This window comes from Choloepus didactylus, chromosome 2 (assembly GCF_015220235.1).
Source record: "Choloepus didactylus isolate mChoDid1 chromosome 2, mChoDid1.pri, whole genome shotgun sequence".
In the NCBI taxonomy this organism is placed as follows: Eukaryota; Metazoa; Chordata; class Mammalia; order Pilosa; family Megalonychidae; genus Choloepus; species Choloepus didactylus.
The window spans coordinates 42,363,792-42,390,512 of NC_051308.1; the positions used below are offsets into that span (position 1 = coordinate 42,363,792).

The following is a 26,721-nucleotide window of genomic DNA, read 5'->3' on the forward strand; positions in this document are numbered from 1 at the left end:
TATGTGACAAGTATATCTTCCATACCAAAACCTGACAAAGACATTACAAGAAATTTACAGCCAATGTCCCTCATGAACATAGATATATGAATTCTTAGCAAAACATTCACAAATTGAAACAAGCAATATATGAGAAAGATAATGCATTACAATCAAGTGGCCTTCATCTTAGAAATGTTTGGTTAAACATCCAAAATATCAGTGTAATTCACCATATTGAGAGAATAAAATGGGAGAGCATGACCTTCTTCATAGGTGAAAAAAAAATAATCTGTCAAAATTCAACACCCATTCATGATGAAAGCTCTCAGCAAACTTGGAATAGATGGAAACTTCATCAATCTAATAAGGGCAACTATTAAAAACCAATAGTTGAGATCATACATAATAGAGATTTGAATGCTTTCCTGCTAATAATGGAAACAAAATAAGTTTATCTGCCCTTGTTGCTTCTATACAACATTGTATTAGAATTCCTAGTCAGTGCAACAGGTCAAGAAAAATAATAAAAGCCCTAAAGCTAGGAAGAAGTAAAACTGTCTTCATTTCTAGATTATATGATTGTTCATATAAAAATCCTGAGGAACAACTAAAACTAAGAAGTGAATTTAACAAGGTTGAAAAATGCAAGGTCAATTTAGAAAACTCAATTATATTTGTATAACACCAGCAAATGATTGGAAATTTAAATTTAAAACACAATTTCAATTATAATAGCAAAAAATCCCACTTATTATTAGAATTAACAAAAGCCTTCTATAGTGAAAACTACAAAATATTATGCAGGAAATTGAAGAAAATGTAAACAAATGAAGACATATACCTTAGTCCTGGATTGAAGAATTAATATTATTGAAGTGCCAAGAATTCTCAAATTTAACTACAATTTTATGTAATCCCAATCAAAATTCCAAAAGGATACTTTATGGAAATTGGAAATTTATTCCTAAAAATTATATGGAAAATCCAAGGGCTTAGCATAACTAAGACAACTTTTAAGAGAAAAGTATACTTGCAAGACTCACACTACTTGAATGGAAGACTTAACAAAGCTAAAAAAGAATCATGAGTGTAGAATTGGTGAAAGGATTAATAAATAAAATAATGCTACAAATGAAGAGTCCAGAAAGAGACTCCTATATATAAGGTCCATTGGTTTCTTTTTTTTTTTTTCCTCTTTTATTAAAAATTTTATTTTGAAATAAATTCAAACTTAGGAACAGTTGCAAAAACAGTACAAACCCCATACACAGAACTCCAGCATACCCCGAACCCCCTACCCCGATACCCCGATCTACCAACTTTAACATCCTGTCACACCACCATTTCTTTCTTTCTCTCACTCCCTCCCTATCATCCATCATCTATTGCTCTGTCTTCTGAACATATGAGAGCAAGCTGCACACATCCTTGAACAAACAATAAAATTCACATATACATTTCCCATGAACAAGAACATTCTTTTATGCAGTCCCATTAAGCGTAGCTAAGAAGTTCAAGAAATTCATCATTGGTACAAAGCTTACATTGTATATTTCCTTTTTTTTTTTTTTTTTTTTTTCTTATGTCCCATATGTGTCCCTTTGAGCCTCCTCTCCTCCATCCTCAGATCCCATCCAGGATCATCCTTGGCATTTAATTGTCATCTATTTAGACTGTCTTTTTTTTTTTTTTTCAATTGTGGAAACATACATACAGCCTAAATCTTCCCATTCCAACCCCTCCCTAGCATTCCATTAGTGGGATTAATCACATTTAGAATGTTGCAATGCTATCACCTTCCCAGCATCCACTACTAGAAATTTCCCTGCACCCCAAACAGAAAACCTACACTCATTTCGTACTAATTCCCCATTGCCCCTTCCCCCACTTCTCATAACCCATACCCTACTTTTCATCTCTATGGTCATATTTTCTGATATTTTCTTTGTGTTTACCATGGGGCTAAAATTTAACCTCTTAAATCTATAACAATCTTGTTTTTCTTTGATACCAACTTAATTTCAATAGGACACATAAACTATGTTCCTATACTCCTCCATTCCCCCACTTTTATATAGTTCTTGTCAAAAATTACATATTTTAAATTGAGTCCAAAACTACTGATTCATCATTATAGTTTATGTATTTAGATCCTGTAGGAAGTAAATAGTGGAGTAACAAATAAAAAATACAGTAGTATTGGTATTTATATTTAGCATGTGATCTTTCCTGGAAATCTTTATTTCTTCATGTAGATTCAGTCAATTGTTTAGTGTCCCTTCCTTTCAGCCTGCTCAACTCCCTTTAGCATTTCTTATAGGACTGATCTACTGGTGATGAAGTCACCCAGCTTTTGATTATCCGGGAATGTTTTCATCTCCCCCTTATATTTACCCTCCAGGTGTTTGTGAATTTTCCAAGTTTCTGATGGTTATTGACTTCTATTTGTATTCCATTGTGGTCAGAGAATGTGCTTTGAACAAATTCCATTTTTTTTTTTTTTAATTTATTGAGGCTTGTTTTATGTCTCAGCATACGGTCCATTCTGCAGAAAGATCTGTGATCACTAGAGAAGAATGTGTGTCCCAGTGACCTGGGATGTAATGTTCTACATATGTCTGTTAAATTTCTCTCTATCTCTCTCTCCTTTCTTTCTTTCTCTGTCAGTAGGGCTCTCTTTAGTATCTGAAGTAGGGCAGGTCTTTCATTAGCAAAATCTCTCATCATTTGTTTGTCTGTGAAAAATTTATGCTCTCCCTCAAATTTGAAGGAGAGTTTTGCTGGATAAAGTATTTTTGGTTGAAAATTTTTCTCTCAGAATTTTAAATATGTCATGCCACTGCCTTCTCACCTCCATGGTGGCCTCTGAGTACTCACCACTTAAGTCTTATGTTGTTTCCTTTGTATGTGGTGAATTGCTTTTGTCTTGCTGCTTTCAGAACTTGCTTCTTCTCTTCAGTATTTGACAGTCTGATCAGAATATGTCTTGGAATGGGTTTATTTGGATTTATTCTATTTGGAGTTTGCTGGACATTTATGCTTTGTGTATTTATATTGTGTAGAACGTTTGGGAAGTTTTTACCAACAAGTTCTTTGAATACTCTTTCTAGACCTTTACCCTTCTCTTCCCCTTTAGGGACACCAATGAGTCTTAAATTTGGGTGTTTTATTTTGTCTATCATATCCTTGAGATCCATTTTGATTGTTTTGATTTTTTCCCCATTCTTTCTTTTGTTCTTTCATTTTCCATTCTGTGGTCCATGAGGATGCTGAATCATTGTTCAACTTCCTCTAATCTTGTATTATGAGTATCCAGAGTCTTTTTAATTTGGCCGTTTCTTTTGTTTCCATAAGATCTTCTATTTTTTTATTTACTCTTGCAAGTTCTTCTTTATGCTCTTCCAGGGTCTTCTTTATGTCTATTATACCCGGTGCCATGCTCTTCTTCATGTCCTTTATGTCTTGTGCCATGCTCTCATTGTTTGACTTTGGTTCTTTGATTAATTGCGCCAAGTACTATGTCTCTTCTGATCTTTTGATTTGGGTGTTTGGGTTTGGGTTCTCCATATCGTCTGGTTTTATCATAGGCTTTAAGATTTTCTGTTGTTTTTGGGCTTTTGGCATTTGCTTTACTTGATGGGATTCTTTCTGGATATAAAAAATACCACTATCTAATTTGTCAGATCTACAGCTTTGTAGCGTACTCTTTCTCTAACTAACCAGCAGATGGCATCCGCGAGTCACCTATTCCCCTCAAGTCAGTTCTCCCCAACTTTGTCTTTGTGGTGTGTGGGGATCTGGTTCTTGTGGGGTTCAACTGATGCACTAAGTTTGGGTGTGTTTTTGGTGCTGTCTGCCCTGAAAGTGGGGCATGTGTCTGGGTGGTTAAGGAGGCAGGGCAGCTTTAATAATCAAACCTCCCAGGTGTTCCTGAAGATTTAAGGCTGTTGCAAGAGTCTAAGCCTTCATTTCAGTCTTGCCACAGATTGTCTCTGCCACTGACCCACGAGTCATTGGTATAGGCATAGGGTCCCTGGGATTTCCGAGTGGGTCCCTCTTCTCAGCCATGCTCTTCCAGGACCTCTGCTGAGGGAAGGTTGTGCCACGTCACAAGTGTGTGCCAGCCCTCCAGGGAAACCCTGGGCCACCAAGCTGTGCAGGGGTGTTCCCAGCCTGCTGTAAAGATGATTGAATGGGGTGTGTTAATTTCCCCTTTTTCACACAGCTCCGCCTTCCCAGCTCTGGGAGAATTAGCTGTGGGAGCACCAAAGGCCACTGTCCATGGCCGATATTGTGGCATGTGTGCGGTGCTACAGGAAACACTCTCCATCACACTCGGCTTCTTGGCACAGCTCTGGGCTGTGGGTCTCGCCCTGGGCAGGGGCGTCACCAACCTGTCGGGGAGATGGCTGCAAGGGGCATGGTTTCTTTCTACTTTTGGCTCCTCTCTACCCCCCTGGCCCTGAGACAATCAGCAGCAGGTGTGGGAAGGTCTATCCTACATGCCAGACACCTAGGTGTTGGTACAGCCCGCTCCTGCCGTGCTTCACTGCGAGTTTCTCACTGTCGTATCTGCAGCTGCTCCCAGGTTTTGTTTTGTTTTTTTTTTTTTAAAGAACTAGTCTGTCTCCAAACACCAATCCATGGTTTCCCCACACTGCAGCGTGGCTGGCAGACTTTCAGCCGGCTCACTAACTCATTTCAGAATGCAGACTCCCTGTTTCACCAAATGCACAGTCCCTGTGGATTTAGCAGACCTTGTCCAGCTGGTGCATCGCTGGAACTGGTGTTCTGGCTTTTCTCTAGTATTTTTCATGGAGGTGTTTTTTTGCCCTATCTCACCTAACCACCATCTTAGGTTTCTCCCGGTCAATTGGTTTTTACAAAGGGCTCCCAGGGTAATTAAGTGGGGAATGGAAAGTCTCTTCTCCAAATGATGCTGGAACAACTGGATAAAAGTACAGAGAAAAATGAAACTTGACTCGCTATCTCCCACCATACATAAAATTAATTTCAAGATTAGTCATAGATTTAATTGTAAAAACTAAAACTATAAATCTTCTAGCAGTAAAAAAGGAGAAAAGTTTTGCTACCATAGGATAGGCCAAGATTTCTTACATAGGATCAAAAGAGAAACAATGATAAACTGAACTTTATCAAAATAAAAAATGTTTGCGCTTTGAAAGACAAAATTAAGAGAAATGAAAACACATGCTACAGACTGGAAGAATATATTTGCAGTACATACTTCTGATAAAGTACTTGCATCCCAAATATATAAATAAATCTTGTAACTCAATAAAAAGACATAGAATCTAATAAAAAATGGGCAAACGAGAAGAACTTATGATTATTTACACAGTCTACCACAGTTCAGTATGAACTGGTTAGCCTTTTTCAAAATATTTTTACTTGTCTGAAAATATCACTTTTAAAAATTGATATAAAATTTACATGTAGTGAAATGCATAGTTCATAAGTGTAAAATTAGATATTTTTATAAATACGATTTCCACTGTAACTATGACCCCAGTTAAGACACAGAACATTTCCATCACCCAGAAAGTTCTTTAATGCCTTCTTCCTCTCAATCTCTGCCCTCAGTAGTCAAAAATCATATATTACCTTTGCCTGTTCTTGAAATCCATAGAAATTCATCTGTACAGTGTCATTTGTTTCATTTATATCATTGTTTAACACAATGTTTCTGAGATTCATCCATGTTGTTCTAGGTATCAAATCTTCATGACTGTTTATTCCTAAGTAGAGTACCATTATATAAATATATCATGATTTTTGTTTTTATTTATCAAATTTTATTGAGATTGTTCACATACCATTCAATTATCAAAAGACCCCAAGCGCACAATCAGTTGCCCACGGTACCATCATACAGCTGTGCATCCATCACCAAGTTAATTTGTTTTCAATTTTTAGAACATTTTCATTATTCCAGAAAAGAAATAAAGACAAAAAAAGAAAACTCAAATCCTCCCATAACCCTAACCACTCTCCATCCATTATTGACTCATAGTATTGGTATAGTACATTTGTTACTGTTGAAGAAAGAGTGTTAAAACACTACCAAGTGTAGTACATAGTTTGCAATAGGTATACTTTTTACCTATATACTCCTCTATTATTAACTTCTAGTTATAGTGTCATGCATTTGTTCTGGTTCATGAAAGAGATTTCTAATATTTGTACAGTTAATCATGGACATTGCCCAACACAAGATTCACTGTTTTATACATTCCCACCTTTTAGCTTCCAACTTTCCTTCTGGTGATATACGTGACCCTAAGCTTCCTCTTTCTACCACTTTCACACACCATTCAGCACTGTTAGTTATTCTTATGATAATGTACTACCATCACCTCTGTCCATTTCCAACACTTAAGCTCAACCTAGTTGAACAATCTGCTCATAACAAGCAAACACTCGCCATTCTTTAGCCTCATTCTATATCCTGGTAACTTATATTTCATGTCTATGAGTTTACATATTATCATTAGTTCATATCAGTGAGACCATGCAATATTTGTCTTTATGTGTCTGACTTCATTCAATATAGTGCCCTCAAATTTTCTGCATCAACCCATTTTTTTAAAGATGGTTTTGTTCACCCACCATAATTTCCATCCTAAGTAAACAATCAGTTGTTCCCTGTATAGTCACATATTTATGTATTCATGACCATCACCTCTATCTATACAAGGGCATCTCCATTTCTTCCACAAAGAAGGTGGAAGAATCAAAGAAGGTAGAAAGACAAAGGAAAAAGAAAAAGAAAGAATGAAAAAAAAAAAACATGACAGCTAGGAAGCAAAAAAAGGAAAGATAGAATTAAACTAAAGTACAATAAAAGAGTCAGACAACATCACCAATGCCAAAAGTCCCATACCCCTGCCTTATGTCCCCCTCTTGAAAGCATTTAGCTTTGGTATATTGCCATTGATACATTAAAGAAAGCGTAATACAATGCTTTTGTTAACTATAGTCTCTAGTTTGCATTGGTCATTTTTTTTCCCCAATACCATCCTATTTTTAACACCTTGGAAGGCTGACATTCATTTGTTCTCCCTCATGTAAAAACACATTTGTACATTTTATCACAATTATTGAGCACTCTATGCTTCACTGAGTTATACAATTCCAGGCTTTATCTTTCCTCTTTCCTTCTGGTGTCCCACATGCTTCTAACCTTTCTCTTTCAACCATACTCACAGTCATCTTTGTTCAGTGTACTTACATTGCTGTGCTACCATCACCCAAAATTGTGTTCCAAACCTCTCACTCCTGTCTTTTCCTATCTTTCTCTAGTGCTCCCTTTAGTATTTCCTGTAGTGCAGGTATCTTGTTCACAAACTCTCATTCTCTGTCAGAGAATATTTTAAACTCTCCCTCATATTTGAAGGACAGTTTTGCCAAATATAGGATTCTTGGTCGGTGGTTTTTCTCTTCTAGTATCTTAAATATATCACACCATTTCCTTGTCACTTCCTTGGTTTCTACTGAAAAATTCGCACATAGTCTTATCAAGCTTCCTTTGTATGTGATGGGTCACTTTTCTCTTGCTGCTTTCAGGATTCCATCTTTGTCTTTGACATTTGATAATATGATTATTAAGTGTCTTGGCATAGGTCTATTCATATCTATTCTGTTTAGGGTACTCTGTGCTTCTTGGATCCATAATTTTATATCTTTCATAACAGATGGGAAATTTTCATTGATTATTTCCTCTATTATTGCTTCTGCCCCCATTCCCTTCTCTTCTTCTTCTGGGACACCCATGACATGCACATTCATCTGCTTCATGTTGTCATTCAATTCCCTGAGATGTTGCTCATATTTTTCCATTCTTTTCCCTATCTGTTCTTTTGCATGTAAGATTTCAGGTGTCTTTTTAACCAGTTCCTAAGTATTTTCTTCTGCCTCTTGAGATCTGCTGTTGTATGTCTCCACTGTGTTTTTCATCCCTTGTGTTGTGCCTTTCATTTCCAAAGATTCTGCCAGTTGTTTTTTCAAACTTTCGATTTCTACCTTATGTTCACCCAGTGTTTTCTTTATAGCCTTCATCTCTTTTGCCATACCTTCCCTGAACTCATTAATTGGGTTTTTTGTTTGGTTTATCTATTTCTTTGAAAATCTTTAATACATTGTTTCATTAAAATGAAATATCTCAACTGTATCTTGATTGAGGTGTAAGTTTGTTCCTTTGATGGGCCATATCTTTGTTTTTCCTAGTGTAGATTGCAGTTTCCAGTTGTCTAGGCATCTTGTTTCCTTGGTTACCCCAATCAGATTTTCCCAGACCAGAACGGGTTCAGATCTCAGAATGGGGTTATATCCAGTTTCAAGTCTCCCTGAGGGTGTATCTTAGAGATTGACAGACTTTCCTGTGAGGTCTCTAGCCACTGGGATTTCCTAACCTGCCCAGCATGTGTCACCTCTTAGCCTGCCACTCCCGACTGGTGTAACGAGTTGTGGCTCCTTTAGTTTCTGTTTTGGCTGTTTTCCTACAGGCTCTGGGGTCTGGTTCTGAAGGGAAGACTGGTAGTAGAGCTTGGACCCCACTTCCTTCTTAGGGAAGATACACCCCCTAGGAAGTTATTGTCTGCATTTGAATAGCTTGTCTCTCTGAATATATTATTTCCACCCCTGTCTGGGTCAGAGTGCTGTGAATTGAAAATGGCTGAGGCTCTCTCCACTGAGGCCCTCAGGTTGAGAGAGAGAAAAAGGGACAGAAAGCCCCCTTTCAGAGCTGGTCCACAGCCCCCAGTTTCACTTGTGGGCCATAGGTAACACCTGGTCTTTTGGGCCCCCCCTCCTGGGACAGAGAAGTCTTCTGATTCTTTAAGGTCAGTTGTCACTAAATGCCTCTGTCTGCTTGTTAGGGTTTGTAGCTTGTATTCAGCAGTCTGCATTTGTTAATTAAAATCAAATTTGGAGGGGAGACCCTAAGATGGCAGCTAGGTGAAACAGGGCAAAAAAACACCTCCATGAAAAATACTAGATAAAAGCCAGAAAGTCACTCAGAACACCAGTTCCAGCAATGCACCAGCCAAATAAGTTCTGCTAAATCCACAGGGACCGTGCATTTGGTGAAACTGGGAGTCTGCATTGTGAAATGAGTGAGTGAACAAGTTGAAAGTCCAGCAGTCATGCTGCAGTGTGGGGAAACCATGGGTTGGCATTTGGAGATGGACTAGTTCTTTAAATAAAAAAGAAAACCCGGGAGCAGCTGTGGTTATGATGGCGAGAATCACACAGTGAAGCACAGCAGGAGTGGGCTGTACCAATACCTCGGTGTCTGGCATGGAGGATAGACCTTCCCACACCTGCTGCTGATTGTCTCAGGGCCAGGGGGGCAGAGGGGAGTCAAAAGGAGAAAGAAACCACACCCCTTGCAGCCATCTTCCCAGAAGGTTGGGGACGCCCCTGCCCGGGGCTGGACCCACAGCCCAGAGCCACACCAAGAAACCCAGTGTGATGGGGAGTGTTTCCTGCAACACCACGCACATGCCACAATATTGGCCATGGACAGTGACCTTTAGTGCACCCACAGCTAATTGTCCCAGATCTGGGAAGGCAGAGCTGTGCGAAAAGGGGGAAATTAACACACCCCATTCAATCATCTTTACATTAGGCTGGGAATGCCCCTGCACAGCCTGGTGGCCCAGGGTTTCCCTGGAGGGCTGGCACACACTTGTGATGTGGCACAACCTTCCCTCAGCAGAGGTCATGGAAGAGCATGGCTGAGAAGAGGGACCCACTCGGAAATCCCAGGGACCCTATAGGCAACGACTCATGGGTCAGTGGCAGAGACAATCTGTGGCAAGACTGAAATGAAGGCTTAGACACTTGCAACAGCCTTAAATCTCCAGGAACACCTGGGAGGTTTGATTATTAAAGCTGCCCTGCCTCCTTAACCACCCAGACACATGTCCCACATTCAGGGCAGACAGCACCAAAAACACACCCAAACTTAGTGCATCAGTTGAACCCCACAGGAATCAGATCCCCACACACCACAAAGACAAAGTTGGGGAGAACTGACTTGAGGGGAATAGGTGACTCGCAGATGCCATCTGCTGGTTAGTTAGAGAAAGAGTATGCTACAAAGCTGTAGATCTGACAAATTAGATATTGGTATTTTTTATATCCAGAAAGAACCCTATCAAGTAAAGCAAATGCCAAGAGCCCCAAAACAACAGAAAATCTTAAAGCATATGATAAAACCAGACGATATGGAGAACCCAAACCCAAACACCCAAATCAAAAGATCAGAAGAGACACAGTACTTGGCACAATTAATCAAAGAATGAAAGTCAAACAACGAGAGCATGGCACAGGATATAAAGGACATGAGGAAGAGCATGGCACCAGATACAAAGGACATAAAGAAGACCCTAGAAAAGCATAAAGAAGAACTTGCAAGAGTAAATAAAAAAATAGAAGATCTTATGGAAATTAAAGAAACTGTTGGCCAAATTAAAAAGACTCTGGATAGTCATAATACAAGATTAGAGGAAGTTGAACAACAACTCAGTGTCCTCGTGGACCACAGAACCGAAAATGAAAGAAAAAAAGAAAGAATGGGGGAAAAATTTTTAAAAATCAAAATGGATCTCAGGGATATGATAGATAAAATAAAACATCCAAATTTAAGACTCTTTGGTGTCCCAGAAGGGGAAGAGAAGGGAAAAGGTCTAGAAAGAGTATTCAAAGAAATTGTTGGTAAAAACTTCCCAAACCTTCTACACAATATAAATACACAAAGCATTAAATGCCCAGCAAACTCCAAATAGAATAAATCCAAATAAACCCACTCCAAGACATATTCTGATCAGACTGTCAAATACTGAAGAGAAGGAGCAAGTTCTGAAAGCAGCAAGACAAAAGCAATTCACCACATACAAAGGAAACTGCATAAGACTAAGTGGTGACTACTTAGAGGCCACCATGGAGGTGAGAAGGCAGTGGCATGACATATTTAAAATTCTGAGAGAAAAATTTCCAACCAAGAATACTTTATCCAGCAAAACTCTCCTTCAAATTTGAGGGAGAGCATAAATTTTTCACAGACAAACAAATGATGAGAGATTTTGCTAATGAAAGACCTGCCCTACTTCAGATACTAAAGAGAGCCCTACTGACAGAGAAAGAAAGAAAGGAGAGAGAGATAGAGAGAAATTTAACAGACATATGTAGAACATTACATCTCAGGTCACTGGGACACACATTCTTCTCTAGTGATCACGGAACTTTCTCCAGAATAGACCATATGCTGGGACATAAAACAAGCCTCAATAAATTAAAAAAAATATCAAATTTATTCAAAGTACATTCTCTGACCACAATGGAATACAAATAGAAGTCAATAACCATCACAGACTTAGAAAATTCACAAACAACTGGAGGGTAAAAATTCTGTCTCAGAATTTTAAAACATTCCTGGATAATCAAAGCTGAGGGACTTCATCACCAGTAGATCAGTCCTATAAGAAATGCTAAAGGGAGTTGAGCAGGCTGAAAGGAAGGCACACTGAACAATTGACTGAAACTACATGAAGAAATAAAGATTTCCAGTAAAGATCACATGGCAAATATAAATACCAATACTACTGTATTTTTGATTTGTAACTCCACTATTTAATTCCTACAGGATCTAAAATACATAAACTGTAATGATAGATCAGTGGTTTTGGACTCAATGTAAAACATGCAATTTTTGACAAGAACTACATAAAGGTGGGGGAATGGTGGAGTATAGGAACACAGTTTACATGTCCTATTGAAGTTAAGTTGGTATCAAAGAAAAATAAGATTGTTATAGATTTAAGAGGTTAAATTTAATCCCCACAGTAAACACAGAGAAAGTATCAGAGAATATGACAGTAGAGATGAAAAGTAGGGTATGGGTTACAAGAAGAGGGGGAAGGGGTAATGGGGAGTTAAGAAATGAGTGTAGGGTTTCTGTTTGGGGTGCAGGGAAATTTCTAGTAGTGGATGCTGGGAAGGTGATAGCATTGCAATATTCTAAATGTGATTAATCCCACTAATGGAAAGCTAGGGAGGGGTTGGAATGGGAAGATTTAATGTTTCCACATTTGAAAAAAAAAAAAAGAGAGTCAAAATTGATAAATGACAATTAAATGCAAGGATGATCCTGGATGGAATCTGAGGATGGAGGAGAGGAAGCTCAAAGGGACATAGCTGAGATGTAAGAAAAAAAAAAAAAAAGGAAATATAGAATGTAAGCTTTGTACCAATGATGAATTTCTTGAACTTCTTAGCTGCGCTTAATGGGATTGCATAAAAGAATGTTCTTGTTCATGGGAAATGTATATGTGAATTTTATTGTTTGTTCAAAGATGTGTGCAGCTTGCTCTCATATGTTCAGAAGACAGAGCAATAGATGATGGATGTTAGGGAGGGAGGGAGGGAGGGAGGGAAAGAAAGAAATGGTGGTGTGACAGGATGTTAAAGTTGGTGGATCGGGGTATTGAGGAGGGGGGTTGGGGTATGCTGGAATTCTGTGTATGGGGTTTGTATTGTTTTTGCAACTGTTCCTGTAAGTTTGGATTTATTTCAAAATAAAATTAAAAAAAATAAATAAATAACCCCAGTTGGAGCTAGGCTGAGCTAAATTCACTTGCTCAGAGAATGATGCTTTCTATCACAGCAAGGTTTTGCAGCTCAGCCTGCTGTGGGGGGAAGAGGGTCCCAGCACAGTTCTGCAGTTTTTACTTACAGATTTTATGCTGTTATCTCAGGTATTCCTCCCAATCCATGTTGGTGTACAATGTGTAGACAGCCACGATTGTCCCCTAGTAGTTATTTCATATTATTTACTAGTTGCTCCTGGTTGTTTATTAGTTGCTCCAGGTGACTAAGTAAATTCCACTCCTCTCTATGCCACCACCTTGCCCCATAGATGCAGCCTGAGTACTCCTATACCATGGTTTTTTATCCACCCTCCTGTTGATGGATATTTTCATTGTTGCCTGTGCCAGTTTGAATGTATTATGTCCCCCCAAATGCCATTATCTTTGATGTAATCTTGTGTGGGCAGACCTATCACTGTTAATTAGATTGTAATTCTTTGAGTGTTTCCATGGAGATGCACCCCACCCAACTGTGGGTGATGACTCTGCTTGGATAATTTCCAAGGAGGTGTTGGCCCGCCCATTGTGTGGGTCTGAATTAAATTACTGGTGCACTATATAAGATCAGACAGAAGAAGCGAGCTTGCCACAGCCAAGAGGGACTCTTTGAAGAAAGCACAGGAGCTGCAGATGAGAGAGTTTGAAGATGGCCGTTGAAAGCAGACTCTTGTTCCAGAGAAGCTGAGAGAGGACAAATATCCCAAGTGCAACTAAGAGTGATGTTTTTGAGGAACTGCAGCCTAGAGAGGAATGTCCTGGGAGAAAGCCATTTTGAAACCAGAACTTTGGAGCAGACTCCAGCCATGTGCCTTCCCAGCTAACAGAGGTTTTCCAGATGCCATTGGCCAGCCTCCAGTGAAGGTACCCAGTTGCTGATGTGTTACCTTGGACATTTTATGGCCTTAAGACTGTAATTGTCTAACCAAATAAACCCCCTTTTATAAAAGCCAATCCATCTCCGGTGTTTTGCATTCTGGCAGCATTAGCAAACTAGAACATTGTCATTTGAGGTTTTATGAGGAAAACTGCAATATTTGTCTACAAGACTTTTTGAGGATATATCTTCACTTTTTCTTGAGTGGGAGTAAAACTGCTGAGTCATAGAATAGATATGATTAACATTATAAGGAACTGCCAATTCTTTATCTTAAATGATTTTACCCTTTTTAATCCCACCAGCAATGCATTAGAGTTCCGTTATTCCACATTCTCACTAATATTTGCTCTCTTCAGTCTTTTTACTTTTAGCCATTCTAATGTGCGTGCAGTTGAATCTGTTACCTTAATTTTAATATCCCTTCTAACTAATGAAATTGAGGACATTTTCATGTGTTTATTGTTCATGCATATATCTTCTTCGGAGAAGTCTTTTCTCCATTTTTATTGGACTGTTTGTCTTTTTCTTACTGATTTGTAGAGGTTCCTTATATATTGGGGATATAAGTCCTGTGTCAGATTAGATAGATGTGGATGATACAGATGTACTACAAATATTTTCTCCCACTCTTCAGCTTGTATTTCCATTTTCTATCAGTGTCTTTAGATAAGGAAAAGTTGCTTTTTATTTTGATAAAGTCCAATTTACCATCTATTTCTTTTAGAAATGGTGTCTTATGTCTTACGTCCTCAAGGAAATCTCTGGCTACCCCAAGTTTGCAAAGATATTCTCCTGTATTTTCTTTCAGAATTTTTATAGTTTTAGCTTTTAGATTTGTATCTATAATCAAGTTAAGGATTAAGGTGTGAAATAAGGATTGTGGTTTATTTTCTCCATATGGATATCCAGTTGTCCAAAATCATTTTTATTGTAATTTCTTCTTCCTCATGTAGGTTATCTGGGTATATCCCAGAAATGTAAGGATTTTTTTTGTTATGTTTTTGTTTTCCTCTGGCTTAATTCAGCTGTGGTCAGAGATGATACTCATTATTTCAATCCTTTGAAATTTGTTGAGGTTAACTTTATGGCTCAGCATATATTCAATTTTGGTTACTGTTCCATGTGATCCTAAAAATAATGTGTACCACAACTGTTGGGTATAATATTCTATACATTTCAGTTAGGAAAATGTTTTAATCACATTGTTAGAATCTTAAGTATGCTTTCTGATTTATTGTAAGCTCATGCTATCAGTTACTGAGACAAGTGTGTTAAAAATTTCCCACTATGACTGTAGATTTGTGTATTTCTCTTTGTGGTTTTGTTTAACATTTGCCTCATATAATATGATTCTGTTATAAGGAGTATACAATTTCAGTATTGTAATATCTTCCTTGTGGATTGACTCTTTAGACAATAAAAATATATGTTTTTGTTCCCTAGGCTGCTCAAAGCAGAAACTATGAAAGGGTTCAGCCTAAAAAATGAAAATTTATTCACTTACAGTTTTGAGACCAGGCAAATATCCACGTCAAGGCATCACCAAGGCAATGCTTTCTTCCCCAAGACTGGCTGCTGGTGATCCTTGGTTCTGTCACAAGGCGAAGTAAATGGGAGCATCTACTTGTATCTCCCTTCTCTTCCAGGTTTTGCTGATTTCAGCTTCTTGCTTCTATGGCTTTCTCTCTCTTTGTCTGAATTTCATTTTCTTATAAAAGACTTCAGTACTAGTATTAAGACCCATTCTGTTTGAGGTGGGTCACACCTTAACTGAAGTAGCCTCATCAAAATGTCCTACTTAAAATCGGTTCATACAGACAGAAATGGATTTAAGAACATGTTTTTCTGGGGTACAAACAGCTATAAATCACCACATATGTCTATGTCTACAAGTGTTTCATGCCTTTACGTCTATTTTGCCTAATATTAGTGTTTTGAATGACATCTTTTTCTATCCTTTTCCTTTCAAATTTTCCAAAATCCTTTTTACTTTTATGGGCTTATAGTTTTGTGGAGTTTTAAAAACCCCAATCACATATCTGATTGTTAATTAGAGTGTCAATTCTATTTATAACAAATATAACTCCTGACATATTTTTTAGTCTACAATCATACAATTTGATTTTGCAGTGGACACATGGCGGTCTGTCAAGATTCCCTTTTCATGGCTGTTACACCTGTTTACAGCTCTGGGAAAAATTAGCTGCTGAGTGTGGACAGCTGTGCCTTTCAATGGGCGTTGCCCTCATTGAGAGATCTGCCACTTCAAGGTTATTCCCTTTCCTGAGGGTGCTCCATAACCAATGATGAGCTGATGAGGGGATACACAGGTCTGGCCCTCATGTCTAAATTTGGGACAACTCTGGAGGGAACCCACCTTCAGGGCTCCCTGTAGGATCAGCTGAAAACTCAGTTGTAGCTGCTTGTTGGTCAGCTTCTTCTTATGTCTAATCCCACTTTACTTACTTCCTTACAGGTATATATCCCAAGAGTTTATTTCCGGGGAATCCAATCTAAGACAGTTTCTATTTGTTCCACCTGTTAATCATTCAATTTTTCTCAAGTAAATTTTAGTTATTCTATTTTCCTTCTCTATTGTCTTGTTATACATTCTTTTGTAATTCATGTAGTGGTTACTCTATGTATTATAATCAACTGAGATTAATGTTTTCATAACCTCTGGGACAATGATAGAATATCTTAAATCCATCCACTCCCCCTCACCTTTTGTTAATGTTCTCATATATCTTAATTAAACAAATATTTTAAACCATACAAGACACTTTTTGCTATTATCAATTTATACAGTTTGTATTAACATTCTTTCTAATAGTCTATTTCTTCTTGCATGGCTGGCTTTTGTCTGCAATTATTTTCTTTCTACCTGAAGAACTGTACTTTTTTAGTGCAGGTCTGCTGTTGGCAAATTCTCTCAGTTTTCATTTATATGAAAACGAGTCATTTTCTCCTTTTATTTTGAAATATATTTTCATTGAGTATATCATTCTAGGTTTGCAATTATTTTCTTTCTACAATTTAAACATACTTCATTGTCTTCTAGCTCTCATTGTTTCTCTCAGAAAGTCAGTCATTAGTCCATTGCTGTTCCTTTGAAGGCAATATGTCTCTTTTTCTCTGATTGCTTTCATGATTTTCTTCTTGACTTTCATGTTCATTAGTCTGACTATATCACTGTGTCTTTTTCAATGACACATCTAGAATCTGTAGTTTGAGGTTCTCTTTCAATGAATAAAAATTGAGAAATTCTCAATTATTATTTTTTGATATACTACTTCTGCCCCATTCTTTCATTTTCTTCTGGGACTACAATTACCTACATCTTAGAACCTTACATCATGTATGTTCTCTTTTCTGTATTTTCTATCCTTTTTCTCCTTACTATGCTAAAGTCTAGATATTTTCAAAGACCTATCCACAATTTTATTAATTCTTCACTTAAATTTCATCTAATCTTTAGTTAAAACCATCTATTGAAATCTTAATTTACAGTGTTTTCCAGTCCTAGAATTTCTATTTTATTTTCTAATATAAATTTTAGTTCTCTTATGAAGTTTTCCATTCTGTTATTCATTTTCTTGAACATTTAATCATCATTATTTTAAAGATTTTATCTGATAATTCTATTACTCTTTAGTATAATTCTGTTTTATGTTTTCTTCACATGACTTTTGGTCTATTTTTCATTGAATGTTTATGTTTTAATTGTTTATGAAACATGTAGTGGTTAGAGATGATGTTCTTCCAGAAACGATTTACTTTTGCTCTGGGCAACAGTTCACATAGAAACAGATCACCTTAATCCATTCTGGGATTAAGCTGACTTGAAGAAAGACTTCAGTCTTTGTGATGGTGATCTATTTCTTCTTCATTCTTGCATGTGGGACACCACTTCAAAATTCCACCTGCAAATTAGATGTTTATTAAGGCCTCTCTTTCTTGGATGATCATGAACTCAGTTGTTTTGTTCTCACAATCTTGAAACTGTCAGAAGCTCAGCTTAGTTTCTCAGCTTCTAGACAGCTTCTTACAAATCAACAAATTCCTCAAGGAGAAAGTAGACCTAAATGTTAGGCTCCTTTCTCTGCACTTTCATCTGTCTTGGATCTTGACCCTTCTTAAGACCTCGCTTGCTACATAACATGAACTTCAATTTCTATCTCCCCAGCTCCTTAAGACTACCGAAAGTCTGTTGGCTTCTCAGCATCTTAGCTGCCACACTCTGCTTGGATTCCTGGCTTCTTGGTAATACAGTGTTTAAAAATACAAAAATGTTTCCAGGGAAGAGCAGTGGAGGCATTTATTCCTTTTCTTATCTTGATCCCTCAAGGCCTGGCTGCATGGTGGTCTTGCATTTTATCTAATTTTTCCAGCTGTTTTGACAGGAGGGTTGCTCTGATAAAATCTACTCCATAGAAGGAGGCAGGGAAAATAACAAGATGGATTATTATTATTTATTGGTTCTTGATGTTCATTCATACAGCACTGGGACTTCTGGTTAAGGTCTCTATGAGCCACCCAGAAGGAAACAATTCTCACTGTTTTTCTTCTCCTTTCTCTAAAGTAGCTCTTTAGGACTCTTCTAAAAATTTGATAGAAAGTTCCCTCCTAGGTCTCAACACTCTTGTCTTTATTTCCTAATACCCTGTAGAAGAAGCATTGTCAACCACAATGATAAAAAGTAATATTGTGAACCAAAGAAATTATCTGCAGAAGCATTTCCTCCTTGAGATATATTATGTTTGTGTCATAAATATTTCAAAATACTTGGATATTCTGAGATGAGCTAAAGAATAGATGAAAAACTAATATTTTGCTAGGACTGGTTTATTTTTATGTCAGTGAATATTTGTCTTAGTTTATATTCCTTCTCTAAGCTTACTTAGAATGAAAATGTTCTAATCTTGTTTTTTGCTTCCTATTCAATCAAGAATTTAAAGAATATCCTTCTGTATACATCTTGGTCATTTCTGTGTATGTGCTTTGTTCATGTAATTTTATTTTCCAGATAAGCTCTATCCACTTACATTTTTCAAATCAATTAATTCACGATCCTTACCACTGTTAAGACTTGACTCAAAATTTGCCTCTTCCAAAAATCTAACTGTTCCCATCCTATTCCAGTTCCACTCTCAGGCATGTAGCAAACTTTAAAAAAATTCTTGTAGCAATGAACCCTTTTACTCGTTTAGTTACTCTGCAGATTGTTCATGTCAGCTGAACTTAATTCTCTGAGGATAGTGATTTCATTTCTATTTTGTAATAAGTTTCTCTGCTCACATTATTTGTAATACAGGAATGCTCAACAAATGAAGGCGTCTATGTTGAATCATTGTTGGGAAGTGAATGAGTCAACTTACCCAGACTTCATCCACAAAATCATTTTGCTGTATTTGCTCTTTTGCCCTGGTCACTGAAGTTAATAAGTTTCCGACAGTAAGTATGAATGAAAGATTAGTCTTTTAAAAAAATTTTAAACTTATTTTCCATGTTTCATTCAAATAGTTATTTTCATATTAAGAGAGGTACTAAACTAATTTGTTAGGTTGTTTGCAATGAAATAGAAATGCCTTGAAAATACATTAAACAGCACAGACTAATTTCAATCTGGAAAATAAGTTAAATGTGAAATAATTCAAGCCTAGTTAATAATCATTATTAGATTTCATATTAGGGGCTTAGGCTTCACCTGTAATTTGTATGTTTTTTGATCTCTCCTACAAGGCAGCAAATTAACTTTTAAACTTAACATTAAACACACACTGTATGTTTTCCCTGTACTTGGTTCAATGATTTATTCCAACCAGTATGTGCAGTTTTGTCATTCCTTAATATAAGGATTCTTTAACGCACAGGCATGTCACTTTATGGCAAGGATTGCTTAATGCTGCAGTGTGCTAATGAACTGCTTTGCTGCATCCCATGATCATGAATATGAAGCTGAGAACTATAAACTAAACTCAATGTACTGACAAGTAACTGTATCTGCTAGTACCAGCAGTAAGGCGATTTCCTCGTTAATGAGTTGAAGTGTTAAGAAATGGAAGAGTGCTTAGCAGTACCCTACTGTGCTCTGTGTAGGAGCCTGCTGAGGACACTGAACCTCAAAGGAAGTAAGAAAGCACAAATCCCAGACCAACTTGGAATTTCATTCCATTCTCACAGGGAAAATTTTGAATTAGACAAAGGGAACAGATAAGTGTTTGGCATGGTGAATTCTTTATAGCACACATCAAATACTCAGCCACATTGTTAGTCAAAATTAAAGCTATTACTCTCATTTAGAATCATTTGTTGGGATTAGTAATCTACATAAATGTCAGAAAGTTCAGTGTTGAAAATGTAACAAAAAAGATGTGGTGAGTTGTGGTTAAATGAGACTAAATTAAGGCAGGAGGTAAACTGGAATTTAATTAGTGGAAAATAGACCAATGCAAAACATATTCCAGTTGTTCATTCATTCACTCACTCATTTTTCAGTAAAAATGTTATCTTAATGTTTTATATAGTGGTTTATTATAAACTGCAATTTGGACCAAGTGAAGTCTACTCACCTGGCAATTCTGTCCTTTTTCAAGCATTGCTGTTATCTTAAATAAGTTCTGCAAATGATTTTGTCAATTTATCCATCTACCACCATGTTCCTGAAAGATTTTGAGCCAGCTAACAATAGAAAAGAACATTAAATGGATGAGCAAATCAGGGCAAAGTTAAAAGATGAGCTGGAAGAAAAAAATGAAATTGAAGATAAGATTAGTACATAAAATGAATACCATGTGGCTGTGAGAGGTAGTCCATAAATTTGAGACCAAAGTAAAAAGAAAAATATAATCAATAACAAGATTCCAGATTTCTTAAGAGTACAATCTTGAGTTTATAGCCATTATGATATATTGCATAAATAAAGATTATTACTAAAAAGTTTAGAGATACAAAATATTATTTAATTCCCAAAAGGAACACTTTACCCAAGCAGCAATCATTACCTGACCTCAAGCATTCACCTACCTTAGGGTATATAAGAATCTATATCGAAAATCATATATGATTATAAATTAATGAGACTTGTAGGAAATAACATGTCAGAATGTGAGCATTCAAATAAGCAGTGCTGTCTTAATAAGAGTTACCTATCTCCTATTTTATAGCTTCTATTCCTTGAAACAGTTTTGGAACTTCTTTATTTAACGTCATTCATCACATATATTTAACGCTGTGCCAGTTACTCTGCTAGACATCGGGGATAGAACATTTCTTAAGAGAGACAGTACTTGTCCTCAAAGAAATTAGAGACAAGTGGGGGCAGAAAGACATTACATGCTTAAGTACAACAAAGTTGATAAGTGTTTTGACTGCAGAACTAGAGAAACGAATTCTGAAAGCTTTGAAGATATATTCCTTTAAACATCCACTATGGTGTTTCCTGATGTTTTTATAGTCAATATTAATTCAGAATTAAGTTTGGTGAATAAGATGGTGATTGAGTTATCACCAGTTTTGGTTAAAAACTAGGTCTCACTAATTTTCTTGAGTGATTCATGTTGAGAATGCAGGAAAACTGCATAATAGGTTGATGTGTAGCTAAGTCGCTTCTCAGAAGAAACGGGGTGCTTTCCTCAATTATATTCTCTACTAAGATTCCATCTCAATTGTCTTTCTCCTCAGTGCAAAGGCATTTTTATCATCTGGGCGCCTCTTTAGTTATTAGCAAATTATGTGTATCTGTGTGTGTGTGGTGGTGGTGAAGAACAACATTAGATAAACTCATTGTAGAGCACTGTAAATGTTCAAGAAAATAAAACTGACATTCTGAAAAATGAAATGCTTAGATGTTCCCAATAGTATATGAAGAACAGGAATTATTTTTCCTGGATGTACTGATATAACTGGTAAGAAGGAAGGAAGGGAGAGAGGGAGGGAGGGCAGGAGAAAGGAAGGAAAGAAGGAAGGGAGGGAAGGAGGGAGGGAAGGGGGGAGGGAGGAAAAAAGATCACTAAATGTGAACCTGGCAATTGGGTGCTGGCCAATTCACAATTTTTTTGAGCAAAGAAGTCAGATGACTTTTTTTTCTGGAGTTCCAAGACTGAGAATTTTAGAATATTGCGGCTATGCAATAGTTCTTAAACTAATCCTGAAATCAACTTAAAAAAAAAAAGGAATTCCCCAAATATTTTAAGTACTGACAGCACCATTAGAATATGATTGCAGTCTCTCAAGATGATTTTTAAGAAATACAATAATCAACTTCACTACTATATAGTAATTAGTGATATATATTATTTAAAAAAAAAGAAAACAGTTGAGGGAGAGAGAGACTAGGTTTAATAGAATAGAGTTAGGAACAGCTATAATGAGAGTCCAGGTTATATACTACTCCCTGCCCCCCCCCCACGCTCCCCCCCACACCACCGCAAAAAGAAAAGTCACATTGGTCTTTTCTTTCATTAATTGTCTATAGGGTAAATAAAGTTTGATAGCTAAACTAACCATTTTGCCATCTGGGATACAGTCAATGTATAATGCTTCAAGGAAATATGCTCTGTTTTGAATTTAGCTACTTCAACTCAGCTTCTTACACTTTGCAGCAGAAAGTAATTCCTTATTCTCTTCCATTCTTTTGTATAATTCCCATAATAACATATTCTATTCTCTTTATTCCTCTACCCTAAACACCAGCAAATTCCTCCTTGCAATAAATGCTGACATTTTACTCTTAGTTATTTGAATTTCCTCCAAGTCCAAATTCATTATAACCCATATCATAGTTACCAAATTTGACTCATGAATTTCAACTGTCTAAAAAAAAAAAAGTGGCACTGAAATTTTTAAATGAGTATTTTTCACATAAAACCTTACAAATCATAACCCCTTACAGAATACCTCATTATATTACATGGTTTTGGAAATTCTGGCTTAGAACATCTTAATGACAAAGGCAAGGCTATGGACTGAATAAGATTGGCCATACAGCTTTGAAGTTGGCAATGTTGGATCTTTTTCTAACCCTAGCCAGTTGTCTTTCAAATCTGTGCTAAGGTCAGAACCAACAAATATTCACCAAGCATTTTAAAAATGTTTAAGATTGCTAACTGTTATTAGATTTCAAAGAGGTAGAATACATACTCTAAAATTTCACAATCTAATCAGACAGACATTTGACTTTCATTTAGAAACCACATAAGTGTTTACAATGTACTAGGCACTGTGTGAGACAAAGTATGCTTAAATAAAAGAAAGAAAGAACAGTATTACGTATCATAATACCTCAGCAACCACAAGGGTTGCATACATGAAATTAACTCTGGTTGGCAAAAACAGCAGTTGGCCAGACCAGGGTCTAATAGAAGTAATAACAATAACTGTTTATTGAGTGATTGTTACATACCAGGCTTTAGTGATAGGATTCATTGGAGGACATGAGAGACAGGTACGATTTTGTCAATGATGAGTTTATAGGACTAGTGAGAACTTAGACAAGGTGTTACAAGCATTATCTTTTACGAAAGGAGAAACAGAAGTGCTACTGGAGAATTCAGGTGGAGGGTTTTAGTTTAAGGAATCAAGGAGAGCCTCTCTGAGGAAGTGATTTTATGAAACTGAACAAAGTCCAGAGAATACACAGTGAAGGAGAAAGTGTGAACAATGATTTTAGAGAGGTAGGCAAGGGACATTCTACATAAGGGCTTGAAAAACTGTTAATGTTTTGTATAATTATCTTAAGTGGAATGTGAAGGAAAATGCAATTGGATTTGTCTACAAAAAATCATTGAGGTTGTGATGAGAAGAATGAATTAGGGAGAGAACTGGAGAGAAGACAAGTTGGAAGGAGCTTCTAGCTGTCTAGCAGAGAGAAGGTGGCAGAATGGAGTGGTAGTTGTAGGGAAGGACAGTGTCCACAAAGTTAATGAAGGTCATTAAGTTATGAAGTCATGAAGGTTAAGTTAGGGGCCATCGTTGACATTTATACCAACTATGGAAGAGAATGACTTCACAATCCAACCATGATGTCCAAGTATTCATTTTATTTTATGTTTACTTATTTAATTATTACTGAAAATTTCAAACTTTACAAAAAGGAGACAAAAAAATAGCATTATGAACCCACATGTACCAAATACCAGATTTAATGATAATCAACTTGAATAATCTTTTTTTCATGTATACTTCTGCCTTCTTCCCTGCCTCCTGAATTAAATCCAGGCATTATATTATTGTGTCTGTAAATATTTCAGTATGTATTTCTAAAAGATAACTCTTTTTTAAAAATATAATTACAATACATACCATACCTAAAAAAATAATAATTCATCTATATCAAATATCAAGCCAGTGTTCAAATTTCCTATTGTCTCACAAATATCTTATTTTTTTTTTAGTTTGTTTATTTGACTTAGTTTACCAATAAAGTGCATACATTGTAAGGGTTGTTATGTTTTTAAAATCTCATAGGTTCCTCACTGTCTCCATTTTGCAATTTGTTTATTGAAGAAATGTGTCATTTAGCCTATAACATTTCCCATAGCCTGGATTTTGCTGGCTAGCAATTTTAAATTAAAGCTTTTATGATTAATAAACCAGTTTTCCCATCCCTGTGTGCTATCATTGCATCCAGCCCCCAAACAGTCTATAATAAGATATGTGTTATTCTTTTCTGAGGCAAGAAATGAAGACTCATCCAGTCAGAAGTTTTATTAGGATACACATGGGACTAGAGGATATAAGATTCTCAATTGTTGAATTAATTTCCCTGGATTCCAGGAAAATCCAGGCCTCTCACAAAGAAACAGGAACCTCTTGGCAGCCTAGCTTCTTGGAGACTAAACCATAGTTTGGGGTCCTGCTGGGTCTGACACAGCCCTGGCAACCAGATTACTTCTTTGCTTTCTTTGCATCAGTGACTTGCAAATGTCTTTTCTATTTAAGGGTGACTGTGCTTCTGTTCCTCTTAGTCTATACCTGTATATCTCAAGTTCAAAGCCCTGAGAGGATTTCTAATTGGTTGACAGAGTCACTATTTTCTTCCAGGGCAGAGCTTTCAGGCCAAAGCACTTCATAGGGTTCTGGCCAACTTCCATGATGGCTGCCCTTAACTTGTATGCCCAACACTGGCCTCATCATTTGTAGTCAGAATATAGCCAATTTGATGGAACCATTTACAGCACTTTTGATTAGCTGGGGCTGTGATTTTGACAGACATTCTCAAATGTGAAACACCCAAGTTTAAGCATGTCTTCCAAAAGATAAACTCAGGAGATAAAAAAAAAGAATCATGACTGGTTGGCTGCAAAATATTATAATTTATTGAATCAAACCAAATAATAAGTATTGTTTAGGTGTATCTCCTACATGTTATTTATTTGTATTTCCCTTTCAGAAGTGTAGAGTTTTTGAATGAAGAAAGGGATGGTTCTAATGAATTCTTCTGACAGATAGGAGATAGAGAACAGCCTGCAAAGGTTAAGAGACTCATGTCAAGATTACTCAGCAGCCATGGAGGTAGAATCCAGGACTCCAGGCAGTGGGATCTTCTATTGCACACTCACTTCACATCTTAACCTCATGTTTGCATTTGGTCGCCTTCTATTTTCTAGAAACAAAAAAATAAAATGAAAGAAGAAAACAAAACCCAACAATACAAGAGCCCTCAAATACTCTATTTAAATTTCCTCACTTAGAGTTACTCAGTTAATGTCATTAGGCCACTGACTCACATATAGCTTTGCTGGAATTATGTGTTCTCTGATCTCTGCACCAATTGTGGTCCTGATTAGCAATCTTGACGGTATGCGCCACTAAACACAAAGAAAATGAGAGACTGTCCAGTAAACCTACCTCAGTAATGGAAAAACGCAGAACCCATTCCTATAGGTGGGTGGGTTGCCTATATAATTTTTATTCAGAGGGCAATTTAACCAAGAGAAAGATACTAAAGATATCTTGATGTTCTTTTTTTTGTTTTTTGTTTTGTTTTGTTTTGTTTTGTTTTTGGCAATTCACTACAACTAAAGTGAAAAGGCTTAAAAATCCACACAATGCCAAGCTAAATGACAAGGTTTAATAATTGCTGAATTAAAATATTAACTCCTAACAGGCACCTATACAGCTCACATGCCTGACTATTGGGCTCCCTTCATGTATCTTCTTCCTCACAGAGTTGCTAAGATCTTATTCTTTCTGGAAAAAGACAACAGAATTTCTCCCCTTTCCCAATTAAGGTGCTAACCATACTTACTTTTTACTTTTATTCATTTATGCTTTCAGCTGAGTTATTCATATACCAAATATTGATGGAAAAGGAGAAAAAAGTATTGTTTTCTATGCATGATAAATATCTTAATTCAAACTTATCTCATCTGTCCTCAAAATCAAATCAGTTTTTAGTTAAGACAACAGTCTGGACCAAAGCCCATTGCAAAGAAAAATTTGAGAAAACTGAGACTCAATAATGCAAGAAAATTTACATTGATGTTAGATTGAATTGGATCCATTATCCAATTCATAAAATTATGACCAATGATTCACCTTATCTTCCAATTTCTCTCCAGTTTAATTTTTAAAAAGAATCTTCTGCCTAGATAGATAAATAGGGCTAAAAGGATGGCAAAGCACCCTGACAGAATTTAGTAAATTCGGACTTAGACAAAATTCCTTTTAAGCAACTACCAAAGGTTACAAAATGTGACTAGTTCTAAAGAAAAATTAAAAGGTTTAGAAAGAGTGGCATACAGGAATTTATCATGAAAGTAAAACAATAAACTTTGCAATGTGAGAAAATACTAGGAAACCACATATCCAATAAAAGTTTAATATCCAGTATATATAAAGAAATCCCTCAACTTAACAAAAAGACAAGCCAATTTAAAAATGGGCAATAGAATTGGATAGATGTCTCTTCAAAGAAGTTATACAGATGGCCAAAAAGCACATGAAAATATGCTCAACATCATTAGCCATCAGGACAATTTAAATCAAAATCACAATGAGATACTATTTCATACCCATTCAAATGGCTGATATTTAAAAATAGAATATTACAAGTGATGGAGAGGATGTGGAGAAATAGGAACACTCATTCATTACTGATGGCAATGTAAAGTGGTGCAGCTGCTGTGGAAGACAATTTGGTGGTTCCTGAGAAAGTTAAGTATAGAATTATCATCTCACCCTGCAATC

The 26,721-nt window shown here is 36.5% G+C and overlaps 1 protein-coding gene across 10 annotated transcripts in view; it reads right to left on the reverse strand.

The window, feature by feature from the left end:
- The window catches only part of SPATA17 (spermatogenesis associated 17), a 332,947-nt gene that overhangs the window by 38,154 nt on the left and 268,072 nt on the right, over positions 1-26,721 (reverse strand). For 2 of the 10 annotated variants that reach the window (XR_005214908.1, XM_037823715.1), the window contains one exon: positions 24,831-25,128. The exons of 3 other annotated variants lie outside the window; for them this stretch is intronic. Coding sequence is in view for 2 of the 7 variants with exons in the window: in XM_037823715.1 (XP_037679643.1) it covers positions 25,106-25,128 (23 nt within the window). In the remaining 5 variants the exon portion in view is untranslated. 5 more of the 10 variants (XM_037823714.1, XM_037823695.1, XR_005214904.1 and 2 more) reach the window with 3 other exon arrangements.